The following is a 14218-nucleotide window of genomic DNA, read 5'->3' on the forward strand; positions in this document are numbered from 1 at the left end:
CTAAAGTGACTTCTCTTTTAATGTATAGGAGGATTTTAAAATTTTCTATTCCTTCACTCGCACCTAAAATACATAACATTTTTTTATTATTAGTTCATCCATGATTAGATTTAAGCAAATAAGCACCACCAAAAACAGTTGGTTGGTGTCTCACAAAACCTTTTAACTTGAACACGTTTTCAGTGACATTTGCAACAAGCTTGAAGCTAATAGAGTTCCTCCATCTTGAAGAGACATGTATAATATGAAAGTACTATAAGAGAACCAAAAGAGATTTCTTGCGGCGAAAGGTATCTTCTGAAGCTGCTTAGGTCATTTTCAATTCTAAATAAAAGTTATAGTATTCACCTAACGTCGGTATAAACTTAGGTTACCCACACCAAGTTAAATATTACTGACAAAACAACCCACCTTCTAAGCATCCAAAACCAAATCTTTGAACTAATTCAAGTTTGTGTCTTTTCTGTTCACTTGGGTACAATAGACATAAGTGTATCTAATCACCAAGACAGTGTTATTAGACCAAAACAGGGGGATTCAAGGAAACTGATTCAAGAAGCTCTTCATCTTGTTCAAAAAGCAACATGTGTTTATCCACAAGAGTGATCCAAGCTTCAATTCCTTCTCCATCTTTAGCATCAATCAACAACATAAAGTTCTTGAAACTGGAAGTGCCTCTTCCGGTCACCCAAACCGGCTTTCCCCATCCAAAATCAGCCTCGTACATGCCAAGCTTACACCAGCTATTACTCATCCACAAGTCCATCTCGTTACCTCTTCCATGTACTTTCCCAATCTCTTCCAAAGACTCAAGAACCCTCGACGATGACATGTCCTTGCTATTTAAGCTGAATTTTTCCTTTGTTTTCCTTAACTCATTAACCTCATCTTGAATCCCATCTAACGTACCTTCTTGGTTCTTTAGAATCATGATGGAAAGCATGTTCCCAATTGTGTTCTCAGGCAAATAATCTACCTTCCCTCGTATGCTCACCGGTATCAGCAGCACCGAAGTTCTTGTCGTTGAAGAACTCAACCTAGAAGCCTTAGTTGCACATCTCCAGAAGAGAGCCGTAACCGCTTCAACACGAGTTGGATTCTTGACAAGGTTGCTGGAAGCTTTGTCTCTGAGCTTCTTTATCTTTAAGGCATCGAACACAAACCTCTTTGTTACACAGTTCATCTCTTCAACCACGCCTTTATGTTCCATCTGTTTTACGGGTAGCTCATCAGGAGGTGGAGGAAAGAACTTTGAAGCGGGTGAAACTAGGAACCAATGTAATCTCCAACCCTCTTGCTGACTCAGCCCATCCTCTGATGAACATTGCTAAAGATGTTGCATCAGTGATCTTATGAGAAACACAGATTGTGATAACTAATCCTCCACAGCTGAAGAAGCTGGCTTGGATTAGCAACACAGGCCATGTAACTGCTTCTCTTGATAAAGCTTCAAGAGGAATGAGTGGCTCCAGTGATTCAGGAACAGGGCACTTGAGAAAATCCGAGAGAAGAGTGTCCACCCTAGCTTCTATGAACACAGCTCCTTCATCATTACATTGGATGAAACTTCCAGTGATTCTTCCGGCAAGAGGGTAGAAGATTGGTAATGTTTTGGACAGAGATTTCTTGAGCTTCAAGGATGTTTCTTCTGATGAAGAACCGAGAAGGTTATGCGGGTCTGCAGCGTAAAAGAGAAGTGCACCTGTGTACATAGGTGAGCTGAGGATATCAAGAAGAGAGAGATTGAGAATTTTCATATCATTTGGAGTTGGAGAAGATGGTTTGATTACTTCTCTTGACAAGATCTCAACTTTATTCTTCATTATTACATACAGATGTTTATCAACTAATCTGGTTACCTCTGGAAAACCCTCTTAAAATCAGTTGAATAAAGATTCTTGGTGAGATTAGTGAAAGATTCCTCCATCACAAAAGACCAGCCATATTATTATCTAATCTATTAAAACTGAAGTACAAATAGTACTTAACCCTAAGTTTTGCATAAAAATTACAAGAGATTGCCACTAATCAAAACATAGTAATTTAACATTTTCTCTATCCCATTAATTACATAAACCAAATGAATCGTGCGGTATAGAATCTATTTAATTAAGTTTGACCGGCACATACCTTATATTAATTGAATCCAATACTCGTGTAAACCCATGACCAGTCTGTAAACCTATGATATAAGTTTAACAAAAACATGTAATTTCTTAATTAAATTAGTTCATGTTTTTCATACCAAAACAATGATAGAAAACAAGCTTCGCATCAATGATTTCTTAAGCATAATATAATGAAGTCAAATTAATATTGTCTATTGTACATTGGTTTTGATTACCAACATTGTGTATATTAATCTAATGAAGGTATGGTTAGTCGATTTTTTGGATTACAGGATTTACAATTTCTTTAAATTCTTATTTATGTTTGTTAGTATATTAAGGATACCGAATTATTTTTTTCTGTATACAATATCGAAACTGAATATGCTATTTTCCTTCCAAAACTACCATTCAAATAACGATTCTTATTTCCATGCAATGACCATTAGCTACAAAAAATCATAACTAAATATTTTTTACTCAAAAACAAAACAACATTTTTTTTCTATTTCTACACACTCACCAAGGGGTGGACACTTTACACGATACCCGAAGTGGCACCCGAACTCGACCCGAAAAACCCGAACCGAAATCCGAACCAAAGTAGTAAAATATCCGAACAGGTATTGAATTATGAGAGATCGGATATCCGAACCCGAACGGGTAATACCCGAACCCGAATCGATATCCGAAGATAACCGAACGTTTGTACCATTAACCATATATTCATAGTTTACTTCTCTAATTTTATTCAAAATATTTATATTAATTATACACATAGTTCAAAACTAGATAATATACATATAATTGCAAGAACAGTGATTTTTTACTCACTTAAAATGCTTAAAATGCATGTCTAAATTTTTGTTTCATGCATTAACAAAAGCTACAGTTAAAATTTTAAAACAATAATCAAATTAGTATCTTTTATTTTTAAGATTTTATCTTCAAATCATTCAGTTTATTAAAAATAAAATATCAGTTAAGTAAAAATTATATTTTTAAATGGAAAAGAACTTGAGAAATGAAAAAGTTATTTTTTCGCAAAATCTAAATATCTGAAAACCCGACCCGAAATAACCGAACCCGAATTAAAAATACCCGAACCCAACCCGAAGTATAAAAATACCCGAACGGGTTTTATACTCCTATACCGAAATACACAAAAATCCGAAATACCTGATCTGAACCTGAACGGGTATCCGAACGCCCACCCCTACACTCACCATATCAAGAAAGGATATATTTTAATTAATATAATTATTATCTTTTTTATTTAAACTTGATAAAAATGTATTCCTTATATGTAGAAAATATATTCTGTTTTTATTATGGTATTATTTAAATCGAATGTTTTTATATGCATTAAATCTAAAAACAACTAATATATAAGTATATAAATCTATTTCGAATACACTCGGGTATCAAAAACACTTCGGTTCGGATGAGTTTCGGTTATCTAAATACCAAAATTTGAATAATGTCAGATATTTAATTAATTTTCGTTTGAGTTTAATACTATTTTTTGCTTCGGGTTGGTTCAATTCAGTTTTTTGGATTCAGATTTTTCGCTCGGCTCTAATATTGACATGAAAAACAAATAGTAATATTTTAGAAAAATACACCCGCACGGGCGTGCGGGTCAAAAATCTAGTTGTTATTATTTGTATTTGTATTTAGTAGTATTATTAGACGTTCACATCAAAGTTCTTGGTAGGGCAACAATTCAAGATTCTTACTCATTAGGAGACAAAATATGATCAGTGCATCTCTTATAATAAAGAGTAAACTATCTTGTCTTGCAGAAAACAAAAGTATAGTTAGAGTGATATTGATTTTACAAAAATTTGGTGAATTAGAGGGCTGGTGACACGACAAAGTAAATAATTGGGATTGCGAGTTAATTACGAACAGGTACAAGGACATTCTATGCGAATTATCTACATAAAATGGGGAATAACCATAGGAGAAGCAAAAAAAAAATTAACCCAATGATGATTTAATCCATATGGTCAAGTCATGCATATAACTAGTCCAATAAAGACCGACTAATGTCTTTGTTTAGGTTTGAGTCATGCTCGTTTTCTCTTAATCTTTCTATGTGGCTTTCAAAAACTTGTAACCCTTCTCATCTTTTTCTTTTTGCTTTGAGATCATGTATTCAATCTCCGTCGTACTAAGAAAATAATAAATTTTTGCATATGTGCCATTGATATTTTGATTTATTTATTTTGCACACAATTTCTTTTGGAGAGATGCATACTCATTTTTCGATTATTTTGTTTTCATTTTTATTGATATTCCTCTAGTATCACATTGCTGGTGTTCTTATTTTATCAAATAACTAAATAGGATTAAAAGAATCTTCATTGTTATCAGATAAACTCTCATGCAATTTGGATTGTTTATGCAAATCATCATGTTTGATAAAGAACGAAAGAAACACAATAATCCACAACAAACATAACTTTTAAAATGTTAAAAGATTTGGCAATTGTAATTAGAAGAATGGGTAAAAGAGAAAACAACGCTTAATGGATTTAATCACACGAAATAAATGAACTAATACAATAAACCCTATATATGATTACTTATCAGATTTCTTGCGAAGTTCTTTCACCCATTTGAAGGCCTTTCCCAAACTGCTTTTGCTTGCGTCTTCCTTCTTTTTCTTCTTCTTATCATCGTCTTTAGATGAATTGGGAGGAGGATCAGAGTTGTAATCCCATTGATCAGCCCAAGATAGTCCTGAATCCATATTCCTCTCTCTTCAAGATTTTGTTGAATGTGAAGGTTTAGAAATGAAGATGGGGGTGAAAGAAAGATTTTATTGTACTTATTTTAGACATTATTAGTTTGACACAATGTCCATAAGTTTCTTGGTATCTTATTTTTGGTTCCCTCTGTTTTTAGTTATCCCTTTAGTTGTACAAAGAATCAAACCTTCGCCTTTAACACGTAACCTTCGTTCGACATGGAGGGAAACACACATACACATTCAGCTAAAATTGCAAGGACAACCCTAACAACTTGATTGTTTAACATTTGTGTTTTTATATATATATATATATATATATATATAATATATTTGTCTTTGATATTTAACACTTCCAAATACTCCCTCTGTTTTTAAATAATAGATGTTTTGAGATTTTCACACTTTTTAATAAAACATATTAAAACTTACTTATTAGTGCATAGTTTTTTGTTATTTTATATTTCCTATATTTCTAAACCAATAAGATTTCAAGAAATGCAATTAATGTTTTTGAGATTCACAATTATTCATAATTAGTTGATAAAAATTACATTGAAAATATGAAAAATATATCTTTTTGAAACAAAAAATTTTTTTAGAACATACATCTTTTAAAAACAGAAGGAGTAATAAATTTGATATACGTTAGTTTTGACCGGTGAGCAGTACAAACTATACTGCCAAGTTGCCAACTAACAGCGCAGAAAGATTAGATGAGAAAACGTAAAATTGGACAGCCATCATTTAGAAATGCTAAAGATGCAGAAAGAGAATATTAGAGAATCCAATATAATAATATTCTTACATAAGAAGTTCCAATCGTAATTAAGACAAAGTCTAACCACACTAACCAACACATGTTGGCCTAGTGGTAAAGGAACTCCGGTTGGAGTGCCCGCCCTGGGTTCGATCCGCGTTGGCCACGAGAGAATTTACTTACATGGGCTTCTCTCGCCCTCCAGACCACTTTGCGTAACCAGGGGCCCTTAAGTGGAGGCTTAAAAATTTCTGTAATGGCATGGGCATAAGCCCGGTGGGCTAGTCGATCACGCTTAGTGGTCGGATACTGGGTTATCAAAAAAAAAAAGTCTAACCACACGATTTGATAATCGAGTAATACTTAGTGCGATGTCAATCTCTTTTATGATTTACTGTGGTTGATCTACCCCCTTTCCCCCCAATTGACTAAGTGCAAGTTAGAACATGGTAGCTTCTGATTCACGGCCAATGAAACTCGGCTTGTGAGCTGAATGCATCATTCACAGCTAGAGGAGAGAGCATAAAAGGGATGGAGCTTATATTAATTTCAAAGTATATTAAAGGTATTCTAAAATCAAGATCTCTTATTCAACTTGTAATCAATCAGGCTATATGATCTTTTGCTTGCGGCATCTTCTGTTAGTGTCTTTCACTTAATAAATCAGTCTTTTTCAAAGCATTATTATTTTCAGTGCCGGTTCGGTGATTCATCATGCCATGTCGGATGAGCAAGATATGTGTCTATTGGGCTTTTATCATATTTTTAGGTTCATTGGGATTCTTGTTGGCTTTTATCCTATGATCATTAACAAAAGTATCCAAAATGCTAAGAAATGGAACGATGCTCAAGTAAGCCAAGTTAATGTCTCTCCTCTGCTTACCTTCGCGAATGCTGGTTCGCGATGATCGGAGTGTGCTCCTCCCTCCTTTCCGGAAGGTATCCTTGTGTGTAAAGCTGATGCAGCGTGGGATGCTACAACTGGAAGATGCGGGGTTGGAGGGATTTTCTCGGGAGTGGATTGTCATGTTCTCCCTACAATGGCTGAAGGTTTTAGTCATGTTTCGTCAGCTCTACTGGCAGAAGCCTTAGCCTTAGCTGTTCATTGCGCGGTGTTTCTTTCTGTTTACTCAAACGTTCGATCCCTGGTGGTTTTTACGGATTCACTTTCTCTGATTAAAACTTGTTGAAAACAGGAGGGCATCGACCGGAACTGTTCGATATCATATTTGAGATCTATCACTTTGTCTCTTTCTTTGATGTTATCTCTTTCGATTTTATTTCTTGCAACTTTAATTCCGACGCTGATTCCGTGACAAAATCAGCGCCTGCTTTGTATACTCCAAACTCTGTTTTTGGAATCTAGGCTCTTTTAGAAAATGCAAGTTTGTTTGATTAAAAAAATTTTTTTTTTTTTTTTTTTTTTTGGAAAAAAGGGCAAAAAAAGTTAGTTGCATCTCAGTAAATCTTTTTTTTGTTGGGATTATCCGGATGCAAATTTATATATTTTTCAGGTTTAGTAAAAAAAATATCTTCTAAGAAATGATACAATTATATCTTTTAACCAAGTCGGCATAAAATATCCGATTATATTGTTAAGATATATACAATTCCAAAAAGAAATGGTTCATGAATAAATACTATTTTCTTTTTAAAAGCAAAATACTCGTTGAAATCAGGTGATCTGAATGAGTAAATCGCAGCTTTATCGTAAAGAAATAAATATAAAAACCATGCAGCTTCGTCAAAGTTATGAAGTTACAAAAGAACCATACACAACAAGAGAGAATAAAACAGAACAATCGGGGTATTTTAGTCATTGGATACAGAAAGGCGCGAGTTGAGCATGAGTTTTCTCAGCTCTAGTTGCCTTGTATAACGGAGAAAGACCACAACATTAGTAACACATACAAACAACTAGAAACTGTAATCTATTTATTACAAGAAGTAAATCTTCGAATAATAAAGTTAGATAATTCCAAGCGAGAGAATCCCGAGACTTGATCCAACTCTTATATATTACATAACGATCTCATCTTCATTCTGATCCTTAAATCTTCTTAATAGCCTCCTCTCTCTCTAGTTCTCTCCATATCTGAAAAAGAGTATCGCTTATAGAACGATATGCGGAATAACGAAACCTCAGCGAGTGAGATTGCTGCTGCGAAGCAGAAGAAAGTCGACGATTGGTTACCGATCACATCCTCAAGAAACGCCAAGTGGTGGTACTCTGCATTTCACAATGTCACTGCCATGGTTGGTGCTGGTGTACTCAGCTTGCCCTACGCCATGTCCAATCTCGGATGGTACTTTGACTTGTAGTATTCATTATATATTCGATTATCTAATATTTTTAGACATTTTAATAAAAACTTGTTGTTGATCATTCACAAGGGGACCTGGCGTGACGTTGATGATAATGTCATGGCTCATAACTTTGTACACACTGTGGCAAATGGTGGAGATGCACGAGATGGTACCTGGGAAGAGGTTTGATAGATATCACGAGCTAGGCCAAGAAGCTTTTGGCGAAAAGCTTGGCCTTTGGATCATTGTGCCTCAACAACTAATCGTGGAGGTCGGTGTAGACATCGTTTATATGGTCACCGGAGGTCAATCTCTCAAGAAAGTCCATGAACTCCTCTGCTCTGATTGCAAAGACATCAAAACTACGTATTGGATCATGATCTTTGCTTCTATCCACTTCGTTATCTCTCACCTACCAAACTTTAACTCCATCTCCGTCATCTCACTCGCAGCTGCCGTTATGTCCCTATCGTAAGTATCTTAAACACACACATTTATCGTTAAGTTTTTACTCCCACCTTTTCAGGAAAATAGATTTCTAGATATTTTTTGTTCTACGAAATAGATTTCTAGATTTTTATTCTATTATAAGATATTATCTTAGTTAATATTAATAAGTTATAATTTTTACATAACATTAATATTTTAATTAATTAAATATTGTAGTTGATAGTTATTGAAAAATGTATTCTAAAATTAAATAATAAATTTAATTGTGACTATTCTATTATAATTTTAATATATGAGTGCTATAGAAATTAAAGGATAGAGTATTGTATAACTTGAACGGAAACCTAACCAGTTTTATGGCCATTTATATTAGGTTTTCAGTAACCTGAAAGTTACGTTTGATGACCATTTAATTTGAAAATTTACAGTGATCATATATTTGGTTTGATGATATGGTTTTGTGTGATGCATCAACAGTTACTCAACTATTGCATGGACTGCATCAGTGAACAAAGGAGTTCGTCCAGATGTAGACTACTCGCCTAGAGCCTCGACAACGCCTGGAAATGTATTCAACTTCTTGAACGCGTTGGGAGATGTGGCTTTTGCATACGCAGGTCACAACGTTGTGCTGGAGATTCAAGCCACGATTCCTTCGACACCGGAGATACCATCCAAGGCTCCAATGTGGAGAGGAGTCCTTGTAGCCTACATCATAGTCGCCATTTGCTACTTCCCTGTAGCGTTCCTCGGCTATTGGATCTTTGGAAACAGCGTTGACGACAACGTTCTAATGACTTTGGAGAAGCCTGTATGGCTTATTGCAATAGCTAACTCGTTTGTGGTGGTCCATGTCATTGGAAGCTATCAGGTCTTTCACATTCTAGATATTTTATCACTGATTAAATCAAGAAATATACCATGAATATTGATATTCTCTCTGAACAACTTTGTGGAGACAGATCTTTGCAATGCCAGTGTTTGACATGCTTGAAACCGTTTTGGTCAAGAAGATGAATTTCAATCCTTCCTTCAAACTTCGCTTCATCACTCGTAGTATTTATGTTGGTAAGCCACATGCATTCCTCACTCGTTAGAGCTATTCTGTATATCCATTTATCTGATTTTTTTTTTGCATTGGACCGTTCAGCTTTCACTATGTTCATCGCGATATGTATCCCGTTCTTTGGTGGACTACTCGGCTTCTTTGGAGGATTTGCATTCGCCCCAACAACTTACTACGTATAATACTCCTAACATTCATTTGTTTCATTCTTTCTTGTCAGAAAATGAACTTGTGATTTACGACTATAACACACATTAATATTGCAATTGCAGCTTCCATGCATTATTTGGCTCATTCTCAAGAAACCTAAGAAGTTCAGTCTATCCTGGATAAGTAACTGGGTATGTTCTTTCTTACCAATGTATCTTTAGCTCTTGTTTATTCTTGTACACCAATAATTTTTTCTTTGGTGTAAATAAAAATTGCAGTTCTGCATTATAGTAGGAGTTATTTTGACGGTCATAGCACCCATTGGTGGCCTCAGAACCATCATTGTCAACGCAAGCACCTACAAGTTCTTCTCTTAGATTTCTTCTTATACCACAAAAAAAAAGTAAAGTAGATATAAGAAAATAAGCCACGGCCAGTCTCGTTTTCTATGACTGTCCGTTTTGTTACTTTTAAGATTTTAGTATAGTTTAAGACTCGTAAGTCATGTATCTGCTGCTTTTATATGAAAAACTCCATATTCTAGTTCTTTTGTTATTTCGTAACTGCATGAGTTGACGTATGGGAACTTGATTACTACTTTACTAGATCATCAAATCTAGATGCAGTGTTATTTACTAAAACAAAAGATTATATTTCAAAATGTTAAACAAGTGTTTTGTTACTTGAAGCTATATGTATCTTTTTGTCGCTTCAAAGGTTGGCAAAAAAAGAAATTATAAACCTTGTGTTTATGTTTCTTGTGGGTGTGGTTTTGTGGTGCTAACTTCAAACTTTTCAAGTGTCAGACCAAGTGCAAAACAGGCTTCCATTATTTCAATCTAATAGAGTAGAAACAGGCTTTGAACTCTTCAAGATTACATCGTATTTGTAGATAGTTCAGTTTGCACCCAAGCAAAACGGCTTCAGTTTTGATTGGGTGCAAATTCCATGTTTTTTATTTTTCTTTTGCTTTGGAATCAAGTTTAGGTCTTATATGTTGATAATCAATTAACCTCAAGATTATTTTCTGAAAATGATATTTACGCTTTAGCAAAACGAAAAAAATATATATTACGTAACTTATTAGTTTAGGCAATGCGTTTTAGATTTCTCTCCAAACAGAATCCGCAGAACAGAAATCCGACCAAGTTCCAGAATAAACTCAACTTTTGTCCGTTTTACCAAAACACAAAAGCAAATCTGAACAAAACCTCAATGCCTAGATAGCAATACCTCCATCAATGGTGAATGACTGCAAAACCAATGATATTAACCAACGTTAGGCCGATAGCATAATCTAATATAGGTTTTGATAGGAGTTTGAGGTAACCTGTCCGGTAATGTAACTGGCTGCAGGACTGAGAGCCAAGAATTCTACCAAGCCAGCCACATCTTCCGGTTGTCCATACCGTCCTGAAAATCAAACCGATTTGCTTTGTCTCAGACTATTTTGATGTCTCAATACATCCCTAACCCACATAAATTGCTCGCAAAATTAAACTATCCATTACCTAATGGGATTGTTCCCAAGATTTTCTTTTCCATGTCTTCTCCAAGCTTGGCAGTCATGTCAGATGCAATGAATCCAGGACAAACCACGTTGACCTGTAAATAGATCACATTTTCGACGGACCATGTTTAATATCTTGTCTATGGAATGAAAAAAAAAGAGGAGTGTGATGAGGATGAGAGGTCACATACATTAATATTCCTGCTCGCACCCTCTCTGGCGGCAGTCTTGGAGAACCCAATAACTCCAGCTTTAGCAGCAGCATAGTTTGCTTGGCCAATGTTACCAATGAGACCAACAACTGACGCTATGTTGATGATTCTTCCCTGCAAGATCATATGCATTCAGACTTGTCTTTTACATCACATCTTAATATCCTAGAGGAGCTCAAATGAAAACCGATACGGCAGATGGCAAACGCAAGAAAATGTAGAAGCTGAAGCGAAGTAAGTAAATAAATACCTTTCTCTTCTTCATCATGATCTTTGTTGCTGCCTACAGAGAGTAAATTATGAGTTACAGACCCAGAGATTCTGATGAGTATCAAAATTTCAGCAGGGTGCGCAGGAACACAAACCTGGGTACAGAGAAACACTCCAGTGAGATTCAAATCGATCACTTCATCCCATTGTGACTTCTTCATGCGAATCAACAAGGTATCCCGAGTGATTCCTGAAAATTATGTAGCCATGTCAGTGGACAGTAAAATCAAAGAAGAAGCAAGGTTTTAATTTCATATACCTGCATTGTTAACGACGACATCAATGGTTCCCCATGCATCAATAGCCTGCAGAAATATTATACAAAAGAAGATTGATAAAATGTAGGAGAAGGATAAAAGATAGTGTACAGCTTTCATCACATACGGTTTTCATCATGGCTTCCACATCAGCTTCTTTTGAGACATCACCCCCAAAAGTAATAGCTTGGCCACCATACGCTTCAATCTACATTTCCATAAGAGTATAAATGTCAGTCAAAATGGAGGATGCCGACATGGTAGAGGAAAAACACTATTGACTGCAGATGATATTTGTCAAATAACAGATGGGTAAAAACTCTAGTTTAGCAGTGTGGATTGAGAGAGCATCACAAACACATTCGTTGACAAGAAACATAACAATGAAAGAAATTTCCAGTTGTAATTCAGTGCGTCTCAGAAACTGAAAAAGTTCTCAAAGATTCATTGTTCAGCATAAAAGCTGACACATTTCTTTCTCTATGTACCAGTAAAATTATCCCTATACTCAAACTCCCTATGAATATTGGTATAAAGTGATTTCCTCGAAACAGAAAACAAGGAAAGAGCTGCGAAACCAAAGCAGCACACAGAATGATACGGAAAACAAAATGGCAGTCACCTGTTTGGAAACTTCCTCAGCCTCCTTTGCTGACCTAGCATAGTTCACCAACACCTGCAACCAGAAACACAATGTTTAAGCATTAGACCGTTTCTTTTTCTTTTCTGTAGTACAACTAAAACACTATTAAACTCAAGCCAAACTACACAGATAACCAAGGCTTATGGGTCTACGGAGAGAAACTTCAATCAAACTTAGTGCAAATCGAATGTATTTTTCAGACAAAATCTGTAAACAATGAAACTCTTAATCAAAAAGACCAAACCTTGCAGCCGGCTTTGCCCAAGGAAAGAGCAATAGCTTTACCAATCCCTCTAGAGGCACCAGTGACAACGACCACAGGAGACTCCACTTTCGGAACAGCTTCACCCGTCGATTGCTCAACAGCCGTCGCTTGAGCTTTCACAACTGCGTGTGAGATTATTGTCATAATAATATAATGAGAAATGGAGGGAACGGATCTTTTAAGTGAAACGGGCGGAAGGAATTGAAAATACCGGTGGATGTTGCAAAGGACTGTCCCGATCCGCATCGGAGCATTCCGTAACGAGGCATTGCGGACTGAAGAGGAGACCATTGACGGACCTGGCAGATCTCGTGGATGCCGAGGTTCCTGGCGGATCTCAAGGAGGTGAGCTTTGTTGCTGCTGCTGCGACGGTGGTGGTTGCCATCGAAGGGAGAATACGGTGAGAGCGGAGGAGGTAGAGAAGGGAGTCCGAACTAGCGAACCTCGTAAAGATCGACACTGTGTAAGAGAGAGAGGGCGAGACGAGAGTGTTGGAATATTTAATTGGAAAAGCGATACGGACGAGGTTGTGCTTCTTCTTGTGCAGTGTTTAGTTGGTAGTGAGTTGTTGGATTTAGACGGCCAGCCAGACTAGATTGAACCGGACCGGATCGGTTTTAAGGGTTTTCTCAATTTGTAGTTAACCAACCCGTATATAATCAATCAATCACACCAAACCAACTTTTCGTTTAATCGGTTTTCACGATTTACCCAGGGGGATTGAGAAGAGCCAATGCATAACCAGGGAAGAATCTAGAATAGTTTTTTTAGTTGGTGCAAAATTTAATAATGGATCAATACTATTAAATTAAAATCATGACCAGTTAATAGAAGTTTGGTCTAATTAATTACTAGATTTTGACCCGCGCTTAGAAAGCGCAGGTTTATTTTTTAGTTAAATATCTTTTTAATGAATTTCTATAAAAGATAATGCATAGACTTAGATATATTTATTCAGAATCGCAAATTGAACCGTACTAAACTGAAAAACCCAAAACAGAAATTGAACTAAATTTTATAAATAACTGAGAAAATCATATATTTGTGGAACCAAAATTTGAAACCAAACCTAGAAAAATGGGTACCTGAACTATTAAAATATAAATTATGTACTTAAAATATTAATTGTATTTATTATCTAAATAAATGTATCCTAAAATATTATTTATAAACCGAATAACCCTAATTTTTATTCAAATTATTATAAATTATCTTAATTATCTGATATTTTTATCCAAAAAACCCGAATCACTTGAAATTTAAACTAACCCCCCCCCTCCAAAATTATCCAATATTTCTATCTATAAATCATTAATTACCTGAAAAAACATAATCGAACTGGAATTAAATTGAACCTAGAATTTTTTTTTGTATATTAGCCGGTCTAAACTATTCTACTGGACCAAACAAAAAACTGAAATAATTCAACTAAAACCAAACAGAACTTTGTAAATATCTGGACGG

The 14218-nt window shown here is 35.5% G+C and overlaps 4 protein-coding genes across 4 annotated transcripts; 1 reads left to right on the forward strand and 3 right to left on the reverse strand.

The window, feature by feature from the left end:
• Window positions 1–315: 315 nt before the first annotated feature.
• On the reverse strand, window positions 316–1946 carry LOC108856474 (BAHD acyltransferase BIA1). Its single transcript, XM_018630286.2, is given in 2 exon segments — window positions 316–1258; window positions 1260–1946. Coding segments are annotated over 2 exon segments (1305 nt in total). The 5' UTR covers window positions 1824–1946; the 3' UTR covers window positions 316–517.
• A 2511-nt stretch (window positions 1947–4457) lies between these two features.
• On the reverse strand, window positions 4458–5004 carry LOC130497035 (uncharacterized). The gene has a single exon (XM_056989881.1). It carries the CDS (start codon window positions 4864–4866, stop codon window positions 4696–4698), a length of 171 nt encoding a protein of 56 aa, XP_056845861.1. The 5' UTR covers window positions 4867–5004; the 3' UTR covers window positions 4458–4695.
• Window positions 5005–7650: 2646 nt separating this feature from the next.
• On the forward strand, window positions 7651–10143 carry LOC108852312 (lysine histidine transporter 2). Its single transcript, XM_018625817.2, has 7 exons — window positions 7651–7929; window positions 8018–8401; window positions 8858–9251; window positions 9343–9448; window positions 9531–9622; window positions 9719–9787; window positions 9875–10143. The coding sequence occupies exons 1-7, from the start codon at window positions 7748–7750 to the stop codon at window positions 9971–9973; spliced, it is 1326 nt and encodes a 441-aa protein (XP_018481319.1). The 5' UTR covers window positions 7651–7747; the 3' UTR covers window positions 9974–10143.
• Window positions 10144–10642: 499 nt separating this feature from the next.
• Window positions 10643–13295, reverse strand: LOC108817505 (3-oxoacyl-[acyl-carrier-protein] reductase 1, chloroplastic). Its single transcript, XM_018590254.2, has 11 exons — window positions 12965–13295; window positions 12733–12875; window positions 12468–12521; window positions 11973–12053; window positions 11848–11893; window positions 11684–11778; window positions 11569–11601; window positions 11298–11432; window positions 11108–11201; window positions 10927–11009; window positions 10643–10848 (listed from the first exon to the last, which is right to left on the reverse strand). The coding sequence occupies exons 1-11, from the start codon at window positions 13137–13139 to the stop codon at window positions 10816–10818; spliced, it is 972 nt and encodes a 323-aa protein (XP_018445756.1). The 5' UTR covers window positions 13140–13295; the 3' UTR covers window positions 10643–10815.
• Window positions 13296–14218: the final 923 nt, after the last annotated feature.

This window comes from Raphanus sativus, chromosome 1, assembly GCF_000801105.2.
Source record: "Raphanus sativus cultivar WK10039 chromosome 1, ASM80110v3, whole genome shotgun sequence".
Classification (NCBI taxonomy): domain Eukaryota; kingdom Viridiplantae; phylum Streptophyta; class Magnoliopsida; order Brassicales; family Brassicaceae; genus Raphanus; species Raphanus sativus.

Coding starts and splice junctions, on each gene's coding strand:
- LOC108852312 (XM_018625817.2), top strand. CDS start 7,748: ATGCGGAATAACGAAACCTCAGCGAGTGAGATTGCTGCTGCGAAGCAG. Junction 9,252..9,342: donor ATGTCATTGGAAGCTATCAG/GTCTTTCACATT, acceptor TTGTGGAGACAG/ATCTTTGCAATGCCAGTGTT. Junction 9,788..9,874: donor TATCCTGGATAAGTAACTGG/GTATGTTCTTTC, acceptor TAAAAATTGCAG/TTCTGCATTATAGTAGGAGT.
- LOC108817505 (XM_018590254.2), bottom strand. CDS start 13,139: ATGGCAACCACCACCGTCGCAGCAGCAGCAACAAAGCTCACCTCCTTG. Junction 11,602..11,683: donor GAGTGTTTCTCTGTACCCAG/GTTTGTGTTCCT, acceptor TACTCTCTGTAG/GCAGCAACAAAGATCATGAT. Junction 11,202..11,297: donor GTGCGAGCAGGAATATTAAT/GTATGTGACCTC, acceptor ATCTATTTACAG/GTCAACGTGGTTTGTCCTGG.
- LOC130497035 (XM_056989881.1), bottom strand. CDS start 4,866: ATGGATTCAGGACTATCTTGGGCTGATCAATGGGATTACAACTCTGAT.